Source organism: Loxodonta africana, chromosome 2, assembly GCF_030014295.1.
Source record: "Loxodonta africana isolate mLoxAfr1 chromosome 2, mLoxAfr1.hap2, whole genome shotgun sequence".
NCBI lineage: Eukaryota > Metazoa > Chordata > Mammalia > Proboscidea > Elephantidae > Loxodonta > Loxodonta africana.
Window position 1 is genome coordinate 134,567,479 of NC_087343.1, and position 20,052 is coordinate 134,587,530.

Consider the following 20,052-nt stretch of genomic DNA (forward strand, 5'->3'; position numbering starts at 1 on the left):
TTTCATGCTAGATCCTCCTCTTCACCCTAACCTGTAAATACTGACTTTATTGGTTTGCCCCAGGGCACAATCCTTGAATCTCTTCTTTTCTCTCTTCACACTCACTCTTTAGGTGATCTTATCACTTTCTTGGCATTGTATACGTCAAATTATATACATTATACATAAAGTAGAAATATAAATTTATATATGTCACTTCTATTAGATACCTATTATATATACACACGTGTATATACATATACTGTCTGTCTCCCTTCTCAACATTTTCCCTGGACTCTAGGCTCTTTAGCTGCCTTCTTTACCCTGGCAGTTGGCTGTGTAATAAGCTCCTCCGTCATGGCATGTCTAAAAGTAAACTCTGTCTCCATTCTCTGTAACTTTGCTCCTACTGATTCCTCATCTTAATCAAGGGTATTGCCTCTACCCGTTTGTTTAGGCTATAGGCTAAGTCATTTTTGATTCTCTTTTATGACATATCTAACTCAGTAGCAAATCCTGTTGACTCCATTTTCAGAGTATATACTGGAAATTAACTATTATACTACCTCCATTGTTACTCTCCTACTTGAAACCATCACAATCTCTAAAACTACTGTAAGTACTTCTTGACTTGGTATCCTTTCTTTCATTCCTGGCCCCTGTACCAGCAAAGCATGAGACTTTTAAAATATAAGTCAGAGTATGATTATGTACTCCCCTGTTGAAAATTCATCCTACTGCTCATGACACTTAGAATAAAACCTGAAGTTCTTACCAGGATCTACAGGGCTTTACGTGATCTATTTCCTGGCTTTCTCCCTAACTTCATCTTCTGTTCACTAAGTTTGTTCCAACCAAAGTGATCTTGTAGTTCCTCAACTGTGCTAAGCCACCTACCCCTTTAGGGACACTCTTCTATCAGAGTTGCTTTCTTGTCTCTGTTCAGAATAATGTCGGTGAAGCCTTCTCCCCCAGGTATTAACTGTCTCCTCACCCTGCCTTATTTTTTCATAGCATTTACCTATCGTGTTAAATATTCATGTGTTTGTTTATTGTCTTTCTTCTCTCAGAATATAGGTTCCACAGACTTGTTTTGCCCAGTGTGTACTAGGCATATAATAAATATTTGTTGAGGTAAAAAAGATTATGATTTCAGATTTTTTTTTTTACATCTTTGAGTTTGGGGTATATGCAGAATATTGAGAAGGACATATTCAGCAAAGTATTTGGGTATATAGGTCTGAAACTCTGCAGGGAGGTTTGGCCTTGAGTATAAATTTGAGAGTTCTTAGTACCTGTGATAATATGTAAATAAGATTTACCAAGGAGGTGTAACATGAGGGGAGAAATCCTGAGACAGAACTCTGGGGAGCACAGATGTTTGGGTTGCCAGAGGAAGAACATATGCTTTGAATACTCCCTCGCAATCCTCTTCACCTCTGACTTTCTATATGGCTTTGTAAGTGTCACACTCAGAACCTGATACATTTTTGTTAGTGTTTTGGATAAGGGTGTAGAAGGCATGCTCAGCAGATGAGGTGGTAGAGTTGACAGAATCAGTATACAAAATGATACTGATTGGTTGGTATGCTGAACCTGAATCATCAAAACGAAGTTTAACAAGGTTAACAGTTTGTTAACAAATTTAACAAATTCTGCAGTCAGATTAAAACAGTCGGACAAATACACAATGGGCATAGTTGTGCCAGCTTTAAAAACAAACACAAAATCCCTGGGATACACACACACACACACACACACACACACACACACGTATACATATGTATGAACACGCATATTTATACTATATACATATATGTGTATACACATATACATATTTAAAAAAAAAAGAACCTGTTGCCATTGAGTCGATTTTGACTCATAGTAACCCTATAAAGGACAGAGTAAAACTGCCCCATAGTTTCCAAGGAGCACCTGGTGAATTCAAACTGCTGACCTTTTGGTTAGCAGCCATAGCATTTAACCATTATGCCACCAGGGTTTCCTGTATACATATATACATACATATATATATGTGTGTGTGTGTGTATATGGTTTTTTTTTTTACATTAACAAAAAGTATGACTAAGATCCTCAAATAGCAAAGGTGATTTTAGGCTAACAGACATGTGGTATCCTAGTTTTTGGCAGTACATGTTCTTAGATCTCTGAACTAGTGAGATCACATCTGAGTACCATATTTTTTAAAGGACTTTGTCTAAAATCTAGACTCTAGATTAAATCCACAGGATTAGAGAATATGGAAACCGTAATATGTGAGTAATAGTTGCAAAAACGTGGTTAGATTTCCCAGGCTTAAATATGGGAAGATACTTAATTTTTTTTCTCTGACCAAGGGTTCAAACTAGGATTAAGGAGTGGCAGTAGGAAAGGATGGGACCTGGGACCTGGAGACTGGTTGGTAAGGAGGGTGGAAAAACTGATTTAGAAAGTCCCAGTAAAAATGCTAAGTCTGACTTAGAAGATAGAAAACTGAGAGAGTCCTGTATCCATTATAGGCTGAGCAAGTAGGCCTCTTATCCTGACTAGAACTCATATCCTTAAAAATAGACCCAGGTAGGACTCTAGGCTTATAGAAATTGGGGTACTAGACTAGGAGCCTGACCAGGAGCTCTGGCTTAAGAAGAGATCAGGATCTCAGTTACTGGAATTGTATGTAGTACAGGGTCACATCTAAACCTTTAGCTAAAAGCCAGCCAGTGCCGTCGAGTCGATTCCGACTCATAGCGACCCTATAGGACAGAGTAGAACTGCCCCATAAAGTTTCCAAGGAGCACCTGGCGGACTGACTTATAACTGACTAGCTGATCTGGCAACAGTATTGGTTCCAGAGAGAGAAAGCTTAAATGACTAGCTGAGGACACCAGAGGGATACTGGGACATTGAACAAAGCAGATTTTAAGGAGGTAGGTTTTGACTAAACATGGGATTTTTATTAGCAGTCTGACTGCCCTATAGGTGATTGAACTCCTGCAAGAGATTAAATAAATATCACTAGAGATATCCAAGCAGAAGCTGGCTGCGCTTCCTTCGTTAGAGTACAGCAGAAAGGATTGCTGCTTTGAGTAGGAAGCAATTTATGACTTCTTCATTCTCAGATCCTGTTTCAGTGACATATTTTTTCTAATTCGTGTTTTGAATTTGGGGGAAAATGATGTAACTTTTCTTTTACTATATTTTAGGTGGCTGAATATACTGTTTTAGAAGGAAAACTTCAAAAAACCCTAATTGACTTAGAGAAGAGAGAGCAACAACTTGCCAGTGCAGATTCAGAGGTACTTCGTTCGTATATTGTATGTTTTCATTTCGTTAGAGAGTCTGTATATTAAGTTCATACCCTTTATTTCTTTTCTTCTAAACATGTAAAATATATTTCATGGAGATTGTCTTTCAGACAGTATGAAGGAAAGTGCTCCATCTGAGCAGAGCATGTTTTTTATGTTAGAATTTGAGGAATAGGTAGAAAAGTGTTTGTTATTTGAAATTAAGCATCATTCATCCAGCAGTGGAATTTTGTGGTTAACTTTCCCATTGTATGGAAGGAATGGATTGCTGTATTGCCTAGAGAAAAATGTACCACCAGCTCAGGGGCCTAAAATGCTGATACTGCTCGAAGGGAGAAGGGAATTTTGTTGTAAAAAAATTTGGTATAACACGCTTATGAAAATACCTCACAGGGGAAGGACAAGGTTGGCAAACAAATGTAGGAGGTGTGTATTTGCATTAAAATACAGTAGAACTTCTTCCACGTTAATTTTATATGCCCCTTGCCCACCCAAAATCGATTAAAATTTAATCAGTAAATCACCCTAACCATGTCTTTATGCATTGTTTTGGGATTTCTAAATTGTTTAGATGTTTAAACTTAAATATATATGGAAATAGTTTTGTTCCTAATACTAAAGTTCTGTTACCTTCTACATTATTAGGTAGAGAGAGAGAAGTTTCTAGAAGAAAAAAAGCAATTTGGGCATATAAGCCTATATAATAAATGGACTTTATTCAAATGGGAATTTTAAGTGGTTAGGGCCTTTTCAGGAGCCCTGCTGGCCCAGTGGTTAAGCGCTCAGCTGCTAACTGAAAGGTCAGCAGTTCGAACCTACCGGCTGCTCCATGGGAGAAGGATGTGGCAGTCTGCTTCTGTAAAAATGTACAGCCTTGGAAACCTTGTAGGGCAGTTCTACTCTGTCCTATAGGGTTGCTTTCGGTTGGAATCAACTCGAGCACAGTGGATTTAGGTAGGGTCTTTTCATCTGAATTCATATGGGTTTTGTATATTCTTTATATATTAGTATTTAATAATGATTGACTGAAAATTTATAATTTCAATATTCTTAAGTATTAAGCAGTAACTGAAAAGGATCTGAAAGTGAATTTGTAAATATTCTGAACATTTAAATTGTATCTAAGGATAATAGAATATTGGACAGTATAATTCAGCTAGTAATAGGCCAGCCTCTTAAAGATGCACTTGTTTCAAGCTGCAAAGAGAAAAAAAGGAACTACAGTCAGAACGTGAACGAAACTTCCAAGAACTTCAGGACTGTATCCGTAGGGCCAAAGAAGACTGTGTTCACCAAGTAGAGCTAGAAAGATTGAAGATCAAGCAACTAGAAGAGGATAAACACCGACTTCAACAGAAGGTTGTATAATATAATACCTGTCATCTTTTTACATTTAAAGTTTATTTGTATTCTAGGAAGAAATAGTTCATTAAAAAGTGATAAAATTCACAGTAATTTGCACTACTAATCATAATTATTGCACTGAGATGCAAATATACTGTAATTTAGATCTTTTTTTTCTTTTAAGTCAAAAGCTACAGATTATATTGGATTAATTTTTTTTTTCCTTTTTAACTATTTGCATGAAATTATGCTATTTTTCAGGTGACTCCCAACTTAAAGTCTTTTTTTTCTAATAAATTTCCTTGTAGCAAACAGATATTCTTCACATGTCACAAAATGAGTTAAGAACCAAATTTCACGAGATAATTTTCTGTGCTCCTCTCCATTTCCTCATCTCATACCCACCTTTCAGCCCATCCTACTCCACTTTCTGTCCCTTTCACTCCAACCATCCAGCTGTCACTAAGGTCAGTGGACGTTTTTAATCGTCATCTTAGTAAAAAGTCTTGACAGCACCAGCGCTCTTGTCATTGTTTCTGTATATTCTCTCGACTTCTGTTGCATCACTCCCATTGTTTTCCCCTACCTTTCTAGGCACCTCTCAGGCTGTTAAATGTTGGAATTCCTTCAAGCTCAGGACTTACTTTGTACTAAACAATTCTACCCATGGCTTCAGAAACAATCTGTACATCTGTGACTCCCACATTTATACCCCAGACCTTTCCTTTGCATTCTAGACCCTTATGTCTAACTGCCTTTTTGACATCTCTACTTGATGTAAAGGCATTTAAACTCAGCATGCCATACCTTACCTTCTCCGTTAAGTATTCTCTATTTCAATGATAGGCCCCTTCAATCTGCTTGCCATGTTGTAGCCAGAATGATATTTTTGAAATTTGGGATCATGACACTTCTCTTTAAAACCTTTTAATGGCTTCTTAGGCAATAAGAATTCTTACCTTGCGCTACAGGCCTCTGCATAATTTGGTCCCAGCCTACCTTTTGTTTCATCTCCCGCTGTTTCACCTTTGTTGTTTAGTCTCCAACCACATGGGTCTTCCTTCAGCTTCTCAAGCATGTCATGCTCAGGTCACCCATAGAATCTTCATCTACACTACTATTTCTGAGCCTAGTGAATTCCACTCATCTTTCAGTTTTTAGGATCACTTACCCAGGGAAATCTTCACTGATCCCTGCTCCCCAAGGTTAGGTCAAGTTTTTGATACATGTTCTCATAAGACATTGTTCTCCTATTTTTTTTTCTTTATATTTTATATAAGTTTGTTTTTGTTAATGTGATGATTTGATCAGTGTCAAACTCTTTGCTTCATAAAAACAGGAACAGTGCTTTTTTTGGTTTATAGCTGTATGCCTGCAGCCCAGCCAAATCTTCAGCACATAACAGGAACTCAATGAATATCCGCTAAAAGAACGATCAGCTGTTAAAAATTAAACTTACCTTTCTTAAAAATTTCAGCATAGATTAGATATGTGTGATGAATGCATTCAGAGTCTTCAGTCAATTCTGGCATGTCGACCTGTTTGACAGCACCTTCAGAGTCAGATAAGGTCACAATATTAAGGTTGTTTTTTTTTTTTTATAAATATGATTGTTACCGTGGGAGGGTCTCACTTAAAATATGAAAGATAAGGTTGTAAAAGTGGGCAAATGTGATGGGATTCGCTATTAATGCATCCCTTCTTCCACTTATCAGGAAGATTCAGCCATTTAGAACAAAGATTCTTAAAGTGTTCAGGAGGGCTCTTAAAAAAATGCGTGATGTCAGTACCCCTTCCCACATTGACATAATTAGCTTGTATTTTTGTTGGAAGAACCTGGATGCTGGTATTTTGGATAAATTACCCAGCAGTAATTTGATTTTGAACCACTGGTCTAAAACATAATCTAGGACCTGTGGGAAAAGAACTCCGGGTGGGGGAAGGTATGGGCAGGGTAAGTTTCTGGGATGCCCAAATTGCTAAGTCCACGCACTCTATACATTTCACATCTTATATATAGGAAAGCTTTTTAGACTCTTGTTCTGAACCAGGTTACATGAGCTATATACACAATTCTAACTAGAAGGCAGAAGGAGCAGTGAGAACTGTCTGTATTCAAATACATAAGAATTCAAAAGTGCCTGTATTCAAATATATAAAAGGGGATACCAGAACTCAAAAATCGCTATAGTTTATGGGCCCCTTAGCAAAGGAAAAAGAGTCTACCGTGCATTAGTATCTTATTGCTCTACAACCTAGTACGATAATTGTTTACGATAATATGGTGGCAAAACTACTAAATGCAATATTAAGTTTATTACCTTTTGTTAAAACAGGAAAGTCAGTGAGATACTTTTAAGAGATTTCTATTCAACTTTTAAAATAAAAGTTTGAATGTTAACAGTGATCAACTTCAGTTACATGGAAAATATTTATATGTGGAACACCTCATTACCTAAAGATGCTAGATAAATTCTAATTAGAATTGTTTTTGTTGACATAAAAGAAATTATTATTGATGTTTTGAAGTTCCATTTTTGCTACAGATTTTTTTTCAGTATTTCAAATCTGGTTCTTATGTCTTAGGAGAGTGATAATTGGTTTATCTGGTGATGGCTGGTCATATCAGTATATGATTTTTGGAAGCATCTTGAGCAATGCTCTTTTACATTTGAATAAACAAAAATTCCCAGATTTGAAAAGAACATCATTAAATATATATATATTTGCAGTTCTGCAGCTCTTCTAAAGGAAATTATAGTGTTTAGTCAAGGCAGTCTACGTCTCTGTCTCTCTCTTTTTTTTTTTTTTTTACTTTTTTAGAAAGTAGTACATGTTTTCATTAGAATGTTATTCTAGGGGATGAGAAGATCCGAAATCTATTTATGCGTCTGCTACTAACTAGCTCTTTGGCATTGCCTGAATTATTTAGCTTTTTGGCCCTCAATTTTTTTTTACTTATGAATATGAAGAGGCTGGACTAAATAATCTTTAAATTACCTAAAATCGTAATAGTATTTATGACATTCATACAGTATCAAATTATAAGAATAATAATAAATATTACATTACAATTAAGTTTTTATTTTCATGGATAACAGTCTGCATATATATAATACCCAGTCTTTTCTTAGATCTGATACCTTAAGAAAAATATAGAGAAGATACCAGTATTTTTATATGATAACTTTCTGATTTGCCAGGTAAAAGTTAACAAAAACATTCTTATGATACTGGGTTTATAAGAAATTCCATATTGGTAAAAAGATTTTGTACATTGTAATCAGTTGATTTAATAATGTTTTTTTTAAGATTACTAAGAATCTTTATTTTCCTCATTACACTTCATTTTCTAAATTTTCTGCTATGAACATGATTTAGAATAAAAAGATTTGAATTCTGTAACATTAAACTTGAGTATTTTTATTTTAAAATGGATATAAATACTTTTTCTTTTTTTAATGCAGCTTAATGAAGCTGAAAATAAATATAAGAATTTGGAAAAAGAGTTCCAACATTTCAAGGATCAACAGAGCAGCAAACCAGAAATACGTCTACAGTCTGAAATAAATCTTCTCACCTTGGAAAAGGTACCATGTCAGTTTTTTTCAGCATAACTATTCCCAGTGATCAGTTTGTAAAATCAGCAAATAATACTTGCATACAGAATGTAATAACGTTCCACTATAGTATTCTGATAGCAAATAAAAACGCATCAGACAATTGAAGGTACATGACATTGTCGATACTTGGGTTTCTTGGCTTGTTATCAGTTATAAACTCCCAAAAAGCCTATTGTCACTGAGTCAATTCTGACTCATAGTGACCCTGTAGGACAGAGTAGAACTGTCCTGTAGGGTTTCTAAGGCTATAATCTTTAGGGAAGCAAACTGCCACATCTTTCTCCTTCGGAGCTGCTGGTGTGTTTGAACTGCCAACCTTTCAGTAAGCAGCCTGAGCACTTAACCACTGCACCATCAGGGCTCCATATCAGTTGGAGCTCATACTAATTAGAGCTCTTATTTGCAAGCAGCAGAAGCTGACTAACTGTAAGAGTGAAGGAATTTACAAAACAGGAAAACTGAAGAACCAGTTTCAGAAAATAGGCAGGAACCAGAGGAAGCAAGGTACAGCCAATATCTTGTATCAAAACAGTTTACCAAGCTGCTGTTGTTGGTGCCATCACAGCTGCAGACAGTGCCATGTTATTGAATTGTGTATCCTCTAATTCTGGTGTCACTCTATTGAACTCTGTTTTGCTGTAGTCATTGTGAATACCTCTGCTATTGGTTTCCTTAGCCTCTCTGTATCGCGATTCTCTAGGTTTAGAAGTAGAGGTAAAGTTGAGAGTTTGAATATGGAAATGGCTTATAACAACTGCAGTGGGGAATTTGTTAGCATTATTGATGGGAGAATGATTGCAGTTGAGGTTAGATTGCATATTTTTGAAGAGAATTTTGTCAGCACTGTTATAGCAAAGTTTAGCATACTCTCTTCCCTTTCCCCAATGAACATAGGCTAGTGAAGGTGGCTAGGATTCAGAGACAGGTAAAATGAAAGCCATGGAATGGTAAGATCCTAGAGAGACCGTATTTGAAATAATCGACATTTGGCCTACTAAAGGGACAGGGAGAACAGAAAAGGGTCAGAAGACCCAAAAGGTCACTGTCACTGAAGGTTGGTAAAGTGAAAGTTAAGATGTTTGATTGATGAAGGGAAGAGCTGTGATTTTAAGATCTTGGAAAAGGATTTAGCTATGTGATGGTGGATTGGAGGGATGATCATATCTACATATTGGTTTCTGAAGTACAGTGGAGGTAAAGTAATGAAGTCAAGAAACTTTAAATATAAGGCATTATGTGAGATGAGCTAACTGAGGAAAAGTGTGAACCTAGCACTAAAGTTATCAAGTAAAGTGGGATAATATCCAAGAATGGTATTTTCAGACCATGTGATTTCAAGCTCCTTTAGGGACCGTTGTGGGGCATGGGAATGGCAGATAGTGCTCTAAAATCCTTCACTTCAGTCGGAGTCCTTGCTTCTTTCTTGAGACAGGTTTAACTTAGAGTATTACGAACCTCCCTCAAAAAATGAAAAAAACGCTTGAGAACTTCTGACTTATATGTTGATAGATGGCAGTGAAGAGGCAAGTATAAATGAATAGACTAGATTTTGAAACAGGAACCTTTGTTGAACAGCTATGGTAGAGTAGTAATCAGAAAGTGGCATTGGGGAGCAAGAAACAAACTTGTAGGTTTGAGAGAATGGACTAATGGATAGCATCAACAGAAGAGTGCCTGAGCAAAGTAATGCCTGGTCTCTGTTAAAGTGTGGTAGGGGGACGAAGACTACTGAATAGCTCCAAAATCTTTTATTTCATAACTTTAACACGGAAAACCTTAAAGTTTATGTTGAGATATTATAGTTCAGTATCAGACTGTGGAATAGATTCCTTTAGGAAATTCTAATAGTCATTGTGATTGTTTCAGAACTGCTGCAAACCAAACCAGATGATAAGCTTTCCAAGGCAGAGACCATGTTGTAGCTATCTTCATGTTACCTGTGCCTAACACAGCACCCTGTACCTTGTAGTATTGAGTAAATATCTGTTGATGGTGATGATGAAACAGCATAACCTTTGCTGCTCAGAATCTCCGATCATTCATTCATTCAGCAAAAATTTATGGAGGGCATATTGTTTGTGCTTATTTCATCTTGGTACAAAACAGTTTTGAGATGGTTGTTGTTGTCTTAGGTGCTGTCAAGTCAGTTCCGACTCATAGCAACCCTACGTGCAGCAGAAAGAAACACTGCCCTGTCCTATGTCATCCTCGCAGTCGTCATGCTTGAGCCCATTGTTGCAGCCACTGTGTCAGTCAGGCTCATCGAGGGTCTTCCTCTTTTTTGCTAACCGTCCACTTTCCCAAGCATGATGTCCTTCTCCAGGGATTGATCCCTCCTGATGACATGTCCAAGTATGTGAGATGTAGTCTCGTCATCCTTGCTTCTAAGGAGCATTCTGGTTGTACTTCTTCCAGGACAGGTTTGTTCATTCTTTTAGCAGTCCATCGTATATTCAATATGCTTCACCAACACTGCAATTCAAAGGCATCAGCTCTTCTTCAGCCTTCCTTATTCATCCTCCAGCTTTCACATGCATGTGAGGCGACTGAAAACCCCATGGCTTGAATCAAGTCCACCTTAGTCTTCAAGGTGCCATCATTGCTTTTCATCACTTTAAAGAGGTCTTTTGTAACAGATTTGCCCAATGCAACGCGTCTTTTGATTTCTTGACTACTGCTTCCATGGGTGTTGATTGTGGATCCAAGTAAAATGAAATCCTTGCCAACTTTAATCTTTTCTCCCTTTATCATGATGTTGCTTATTGGTCCAGTTGTGAGGATTTTTGTTTTGTTTGTGTTGAGGTGTAATCCATACTGAAGGCTGTGGTCTTTGATCTTCATCAGTAAGTGCTTCAAGTCCTTTTCACCTTCGGCAAGCAAGATTGTGTCATCAGCATAACACAGGTTGTTAATGAGTTGTCTTCCAGTCTTGATGCCATGTTCTTCTTCATGTAGTCCAGTTTCTTGGATTATTTGCTCAGCGTACAGATTGAATAGGTATAGTGAAAGGATGTAATCCTGATGCACAGCTTTCCTGACCTTAAACCAATCAGTATGCCCTTGTTCTGTTCGAATGACTACCTCTTGATCTATGTACAGGTTCCTCATGAGCACAATTAAGTGTTCTGGAATTTCTATTCTTTGCAATGTTATCCATAATTTGTTATGATCCACATAGTTGAATGCCTTTGCATACTCAGTAAAACACAGGTAAACATCTTTTTGGTATTCTCTGCTTTCAGCCAGGATCCATCTGACATCAGCAATGATACGCCTCATTCCAAGTCCTCTTCTGAATCCAGCTTGAATTTCCGGCAGTTTCCTGTCAATATACTGCTGCAGCTGATTTTGAATGATCTTTAGGAAAATTTTACTTGTGTATGATATTAATGACATTATTTGATAATTTCCACATTCTGTTGGATCACCTTTCTTGGGAATAGGCATAAATATGGATCTCTTCCAGTTGGTTGGCCAGGTAGCTGTCGTCCAAATTTCTTGACATAGATGAGTGAGCACTTCTAGTATGACATCCATTCGCTGAAACATGTCAATTGGCATTCTGTGTATTCCTGGAGCCTTGTTTTTCACCAATGCCTTCGGTACAGCTTGGACTTCTTTCTATTGGCACCATCAATTCCTGATCATATGCTACCTCCTGAAATGGTTGAACATCGACCAATTCTTTTTGGTATAGTGACTCTGTATTTCTTCCATCTTCTTTTGATGCTTCCTGGATCGTTTAATATTTTCCCTGTGGAATCCTTCAGTATTGCAACTTGAAGCTGGAATTTTTTCTTCAGTTCTTTCAGCTTGAGAAATGCCAAGCGTGTTCTTCCTTTTTGGTTTTCTATCTCCACCTCTTTGCGTGTGCCATTATAATATTTTGGTTTGTGTTCTCAAGCTACCCTTTGAAATCTTCTGTTCAGCTCTTTTATTTCATCATTTTTTCCTTTTGCTTTAGCTACTCGACGTTCAGGAGCAAGTTTCAGAGTCTCTTCTGACATCCATTTTGGTCTTTTCTTTATTTCCTGTCTTTTCAGTGACCTCTTGCTTTCTTCATGTATGATGTCCTTGATGTCATTCCATAGCTCATCTGGACTTTGGTCATTGTGTTCAACACTTCAAATCTGTTCTTGAGATGATCTCTAAATTCAGGTGGGATATACTCATGGTCGTACTTTGGCTCTTGTAGGCTTGCTCTAATTTTCTTCAGTTTCAACTTGAACTTGCATACAAGCAATTGATGGTCTGTTCCACAGTCAGACCCTGGCCTCGTTCTGACTGATGATATTCAGCTTTTCCATCCTCTCTTTCTATAAACGTAGTTGATTTGATTCCTGTGTAGTCCATCTGATGAGGTTCACGTGTATAGTCTCTGTTTATGTTGGTGAAAAAAGGAATTTGCAATGAAGAAGTCCTTGGTCTTCCAAAATTCTGTCATGCGATCTCTGGCATTGTTTCTATCACCAAGGCCATGTTTTCCAACTACTGATCCTTCTTCTTTATTTCTAACTTTCTCATTCCAATCACCAGTAATTATCAATGCATCCTGATTGCACGTTTGAACAATTTTAGACTGCAGAAGTTGGTAAAAAGGTTCAGTTTCTTCATCTTTGGGCTTAGTGGTTGGTGCATAAATTTGAGTAATAGTCATATTAACTGGTCTTCCTTGTAGGTGTATGGATATTATCCTATCAATGACAGTGTTGTACTTCAGGATAGATCCTGAAATGTTCTTTTTGACAATGAATGCAATTCTATTCCTCTTGAAGTTCTCATACCTAGACCATATGATTATCCAATTCAGAATGGCCAATACCAGTCCATTTCAGCTCACTAATGCCTGTGATATCAAATCAATGTTTATGTGTTCCATTTCATTTTTGACAATTTCCAATTTTCCTAGATTCATATTTCTTACATTCCACATTCTGATTATTAATGGATGTTTGCAGCTGTTTCTTCTCATTTTGAGTCGTGCCACATCAGTAAATGAAGGTCCCAAAAGCTTGACTCCATCCATGTCATTAAAGTCGACTCTGCTTTGAGGAAGCAGCTCTTTCCCAGTTGTCTTTTGAATGCCTTCCAACCTTGGGGGCTCATCTTCTGGCAGTATATCAGACAGTGTTCCGCTGCTCTTCACAAGGTTTTCAACGGCTAATTCTTTTCAGAAGTAGACTGCCGGGTCCTTCTTCCTAGTCTGTCTTAGCATGGAAGCTCAGTTGAAAGCTGTCTGCCATAGGTGACCTTGCTGGTACTTCAATACCAGTAGCATACCTTCCAGCAACACCAGAATACACAAGCCCCCTCAGTTTGACAAACTGACAGATTCATGGGGGTTGAGATCATTGGTAACTGTTAATGAATTCATCAGCTATTTATTGAGTGCCCTGTATGTTCCCAAGACAAACAGCCTCCTCATTTTAGAAGAGAGAATAAACAAATAAATGAACAAGATGATTTTTATTAGTGCTAAGCATAAGCATAACAAAAGTAATTAAAAGGATGGTGTGATGGTGAGTGTGGCACTGTAGGTGACATGGCAGGACAATGCCACCCTACAAAGGCTGGTCAGGGAAAGTCTCTTTGAGGAGATAACCATCATTTGTGGTGAGTTGAGATCTGAGAAAAGGAGGAGCCGACAGTTGTAAAGAGCTATGGAAGTGTCTAGAGAGCAACTGCAAAAGAACAGATGTAGGAGTAAGCCTGAATTGTTTATGGAATAGGAAGGCTAGCCTAGCTAAAGCATAGAGCGTGAGGGGAGGAGAATATACAAGAAAGGTTTAAAATATAGGTCTTTTAAACCATGGCAAGAAGTTTAGATTTTGTGCTTAGTCTGTGAGAGTTGCAGCACAATAGGAGTTAAGAGCATGGACTTTGGAGTCAGATCATCTTCATTCGAATCCCGGCTTTCTGCCACTTAGAAAGTGTGTAAACTTGGCCAAGTTACTTTACTTCTCTGTACCTGTTTCCATATCTTTTAAATGGGGATAATAAGGTTGATGAAAGGATTAAATGAGTTAATATTAATAAATTGCTTAGCACAGAAACTCGGGCATTATAACAAATGTTAAGAAAAATAAACAAAGTTTAAATAAATAATGGGATACAGTAGAAGGGTTTTGAAAATCCACCTAGTATGTAGAAAATGTGTGTAGGAGGACAAGACTTGTCTTTTCAGCTGAAGACCCTTATTCAACTGCTTTCTCAACATCCTTTCTTGAATGTCTTAGAGCAGCAGTTTTCAAACTTTTTGGTTTCAAGACCCCTTTACACTATAGTAGGTATTTCTGTAGACTGTCAATTGCCTGAGCTATCTTTTGCTCCCCTCATTACCCCTGCCAACAAAACCACAGCCATCGAGGCAGTTCCAGCTCATAGTGCCCCTATAGGACAGAGTAGAACTGCCTCGTAGGGTTTCCAAAGTTGTGTATCTTTGTGGAAGTAGACTGCCACATCTTTCTCTGATGGAGCAGCTGGTGGGTTTGAACCGCTGACCTTTTGGTTAGCAGCTGAGTGCTTTAACTACTGTGCCACCAAGGCTGCTTTCTTCTCACCCCTACATCCACTTAATTACAAAGTGTTGTTAATTTTATGTCTTACGTATTTGAACAGTCTCTTCATTTTTTCCTTTTCGACCATTTCTTTATTTCTCTACCAGTGAGTTTAAATCCAGCTGGGTGTTTCTCACCCCTCCTTTGATAATATCAATTCTTAAAGTACTTCTGTGTTTATAGGTATGAGCTCTGTAGTATCTACCAGAAGTATTTGAAACGTTCATTTAGACTGTGTCTCATCAGCTGTAGACCTGTTAAGTTGGTGTCAAAGAGTATTTTTAGTTTATCTTGGGGAATTCAGAGACTAGATGTCCAAATTGTAACAGAAGCATTATCTTATTCATCTTCTCTGAATATAGACTGGTTGGCTAGATAATATCCATCATAGAAATAAATTTTAAATAATTTTTAGAATTTCTTTTTCCAGCTACACTTTTACCAAAATGATAAAAATAATTAAACATATCAATAGCATAAGCAGTACCATGAATTTGATGAAGGTGAACAAGAAAGAGAGAGGAATGCATAATTGAATTGCTTCTATACTAGACCTGATGAGTTTATCCAGCATGTTTAAGTGCCTGGTATAACAAGGCTTCTCAGCTCTTCTGGAAATTCTTTGCATAACTTTTTGGAGCCAGAAGAGGGCAGAATGTTATTTCATAAGTAGTAACAGATAAAACCGCAAAAAAGACGTAAGTTAAAAAATACCTGATGTACTCTAAAATTTCTGGTTTTGTCTGATTGAGAGCTTGTCGTTTTTTCCTGATTATCCATATTCTGAAATATAACACACATATTCCCATTTTCAATGAAATGATCTAAAAATAAGTTTACATTAAGATACAGTTTTAACAAATACAATTCTTGATTCTTTTTATTATGTAAGAAGTGAATAAGAGCTTATGATTGTTTTAGCTGAGAAATACCTTTTATATGGCTTGAAAATAATTGAAACGTTAAAACAATAAATTATGGGAAGCATTATAATTTAGGGCATATAGAGTTTGAAAGGGCAGATAAAAAATACAGAAATTTTTAGTCATGGTAAAATTTATGTATTTAAGAATATATGGTAAGTACCTACTGTATGCTCACACCTGTCTTAGGGCAATGGAAAAGATGAGGGAAGAGAAAAGTACATTATTTTTTTGGGACCTCACTTTTAGTTTGTAATGTAATTGGGGAGATGACTCAGCGATAAACAACCATGTATAATCAAGTACCAAGGAATGTGATAGAAACTCTTTGCAATTTAGAAAAGAGGAACCATTTGGCATACAGAATATAATTGTTTTAAGACAGCTTTATGTAGAGGTAGAATTTGAACTGAGGTTTACCTTTAAGATTTAGATAAGCAGAGAAGAAAAAAGAAATTGGCAGGCTCAGAAAGTAACTTGGGTAAGGAGGGGAAACATAGGAGGCACAGACCTGGTTGGAGTAGAAGGTTTCTTCTTGAGAAACACTCAGAGTAGATTGAGCTGGAGTGATAGAAATTATATTTTGGCCTACCTTGAAAAGTAATCAGGAATATGGGTTCAATACTGTAGACAGATAGTAGCTATTGTCGATTTTTGGGTAGAGAGTGAATTAATCCAATAGTAGTTTGTAAGATTTGTAGAACGAAGAATAAATTTGAGGCTGGAGAGATAAGAACTTCTTATAGTCAAGGTAAGATGAGAGTTGAGAAGAGCTTGCATTAAGAAAATGGCAGTGGGAATATAAAGGAATAAAGCTGAAAAATACTTAAAAGGAGAAATCTATAGTTCTTTGTGAGAGATTGGGCCTGGGAAATAGGTGATTAGAGACAAAGACAATGCCATACTTCAATAAGAGAACTAGAATCATGGGTATGTCAACAGTAGAAACAGGGAAATGGAGAGCCCAAAAACAGTAGTCCGTACTTTCCACCTTCGCTGGCTTCTGAAGTGACTAAGTCCTGGGCTGAGTCTTCCTTCGGGAGTCTGTAACTTGGCTTATAGTATATTACTTCAGTTCATGGACCAGTAACCCTAAAAAAATCCTTGTGCACAGGATTACAGAATTCTCAAATCTACTTAAAAGTGTTCTCGAGGTCTTTTAATGCCCTGAAATTATATTAAAATTTTGGCTGTGAGTATTTTTCTGGGAATTAGGTCCATGGATTTCTTTAGAATCACAGACATATCTGTAACCTTAAAAAAGAAAAGTTAGGAACCATTGATTTGGTAATAGGAGTAAATTAGAAGAATGAGATTTGTCTCAATTTGTAATCAGTTTCTTCATTTGATAAGAATAAAGAAATTATAAATTAGGACTATACCTGTGTTTTAAATTAGTGTGAATAACTATGTAGATATGAACTATTTTAATAATTACAGTAAAACTGATGTAACCTACCCAGACAGCTTTTTCTGATGGAGTTGGTCCATTGGGTGTAAATGGTAACTCTAGATTCATTCTTTTCCTAACCCTCATCCTTGGGCCCATCCAAGATTCCAGACCTTCTCCGAGACCCGTGGACATGATCATTTTTTTAATTGGGTACTACTCTTACCCCACAACCATAAAAAGATTTTTGTTATTCCTCAGAGGTGTGTCCTCTTACATTACCAAGTGATACGTATAAATCATTGGGACATAAGTGGAAGAGATCGTCTTCAATAGCCTCAGCAGTATTATTCAACTTAAGTATGCTTGAACCCAGTTGTGAAATGTCAACACGTTTAAATCCAAGTACTAGGGATCTGTAAGCAGAAAAGTCCTTGACTCCATGTAGTCATATATTACTGCAGAGAATGTTCTGGTCTCTTGTGAAGGGAATTTGGCAGTTGTGCTTTTACTTCCGTTTTAGTTTCATGTGAGTTTTCTGAAGTTTGAGTTTTTGGATAGTGCCTTTGTTTTTATTTTCCTGTAAAATATTAGGAGTTGTGTGTGTGGGAAAAATTAGACTTGGTATAAAAAAATAGACTAGTTGAGAGTAATAGTACTTTACTGTAATCCAGGCAGATTATTACATTACTACTTAAATAGTAACACTGTCTGTTGGCTACATGAATTCATTTGGTACTTGGTATGAAACGTTGAGAGAGTAAATTGCAAAAACATAGCCAAGTTGGCTTCGATTCATGCACAACAGATTGCCTGCTGCAAGTATAAATAGCCATATTTTTAAAATTGAATCACTTTAGTGTTTATATATTTGAGGAAAAATAGAAAATAAAAGTTCTATGTATGTTATTAAGGAACATTATTTTTCTTACTCTTGGGTATATTTCAACATTCTGAAAATATTTTTGACTTTGTTTTCTTTCTTAGTAAACTGTGTTCTGTTTTCAGTGTTCTTCAGTGACTTTGCCAAAATATAGTTACAAAAGTATCTCTGCTAGCTTTCTTCATTATAAGACAAACTCCATATAATGAAGGCCTTCAAAAGGAATAATTTGGTTTCTAAGATTCAAAGTGCCAGCCAAACTGGAATGCTAACAGAACTGCTTTTTATAGAAAAATGATTGTTCACTTTGTGGGGAATCTTTATACAATATACATGTTTTAAATACATTTATAGTAACTGTCTGGAGGTTAAGACTAATTCAGTTCTTTTTAGTATAGGCTGTTAGGCAATAAAAATAAGACCATATTTTAAACACGAAAATGTTCATGTGCCATAATATTTATAGTAAATTATATAACAGTTTTAGATGATGTCGTATGTTACGCTACATAAACTCTTTTCTTAAGCCAGACTCTTTGTATATATTATCTTTCAGTGATTGTACACAGTGGTATAGTGTTTCACTTGATACGATTTTAATCACTGTTAGGTTGAACTTGAAAGAAAGTTGGAATCTGCAACTAAGTCCAAACTGCATTACAAGCAGCAATGGGGACGAGCTTTGAAAGAACTTGCCAGACTTAAACAGGTATGTAGTTTATAGCTGATGATGGATTATTCTTTTTATGTCTTCTGTTATGTTCAAATGTCTGCATTTGAATTGCCAGTGCTATTTTTGAGATTAGGGGATTTTTTTTTTTCATGTTGTATCCTCCTTTTGTTACTTAAAACTAAGATAATTTTTAGGTCCTTTTTTATTTTTTTTTCTAATTATCCTTTTTCCCAGAAGAAATTGGGAATAATATCTTTTATTTTCACTTTTCCTCCTTAAGTTCTATATCCCCCTGCCCCATTGGAAGTGCCTTTTTTGGGGGAAATTTAAGGATAGCTTAAAAAAAATTTATCACATCCTCAAATTTAAAAACATATTTTAAATGTTTTTCCTAAGAAGGCACAGAAATTTATTCCATTAAGAAATGGGATCACAGGAAATTTTTGTGTAATTTTAAGAGTTTGAAAACCTTTATAGTAGTTTCCTGAATTCTTCTTGTGTTACATTTTTTTCCCCTTCTGGCTATGATATTCTTGAGAAATTAATTGTAAGGGTAATTTCTCCAAATAATGATGACCTCTATTTGTATGAGCAAGGTTTTTATTCTGAATCTATCTACTTGGTCAAAAACTTTTAAGGGTTAGTAATGGTTAGTTTATTCCAAATTTTGCTTTTTTTATTTTTAATGTATCCATTTTATTCTGAATTAAAATTGACACATAGGGCTTTTTGGGTTTGTATTTTTCCTATTGTGTCTTCATAGCCCTCAAATACTATTAATCATGTCTGTGGTATTATACTAATGCCTAACCACCTTCATAGAGCAGTATATACTAGACTACCTGAGAATAGAAAGTGGTAGACAGTTTGATCTAACATAGTTTATAGATTAGTTGAGATTATAACCATTGCACATGAAGACAGGTAGTTATATATCACTAAACATAAAACATTATACAAAGTGAATATATTATATAAATGTTCACAGAACTAAGGGTAGATGAATAAATAACCAAGTATAGTACAGAGGACCTCCTGTATTCAGGGCACTTCTTTAGTATACAGATGTAAGTAAGATACACAGCTTTCCCTCAGGGAGCTTATAATTCAGTAAAAAAGAGAACACCACTATAAATATAACATTTACTGCCTAATTGTAAGAGCCCTGTAAAGAGTGATAAAAAATGCTCAGAAGGAGAAAGTACATCTGTTTCATAGGACTTAGAGGTATTTTTGAAGAGTTTTTATTTAAGATGGACCTCTAGAGATAAGCAGGTAGGGTTTTAATAGAGGAATTGATCGTGATATAATATTGGGGAAATGTTGTAAATCTAATGGATGAAATATATAACAGAAGGGTGAGGTGGAAAAGCAC

General features: G+C 36.3%; 1 protein-coding gene across 6 annotated transcripts in view; it reads left to right on the forward strand.

The window, feature by feature from the left end:
• Positions 1–20,052, forward strand: part of CEP120 (centrosomal protein 120) — a 77,231-nt gene that overhangs the window by 41,164 nt on the left and 16,015 nt on the right. For 5 of the 6 annotated variants that reach the window (XR_010319224.1, XM_023548733.2, XM_003404765.4 and 2 more), the window contains 4 exons: positions 3,183–3,275; positions 4,482–4,643; positions 8,096–8,218; positions 18,615–18,713. Coding sequence is in view for 5 of the 6 variants with exons in the window: in XM_023548733.2 (XP_023404501.1) it covers positions 3,183–3,275; positions 4,482–4,643; positions 8,096–8,218; positions 18,615–18,713 (477 nt within the window). In the remaining variant the exon portion in view is untranslated. The remainder of the gene's footprint in view (positions 1–3,182; positions 3,276–4,481; positions 4,644–8,095; positions 8,219–18,614; positions 18,714–20,052) is intronic. The other variant, XM_023548742.2, reaches the window with a different exon arrangement.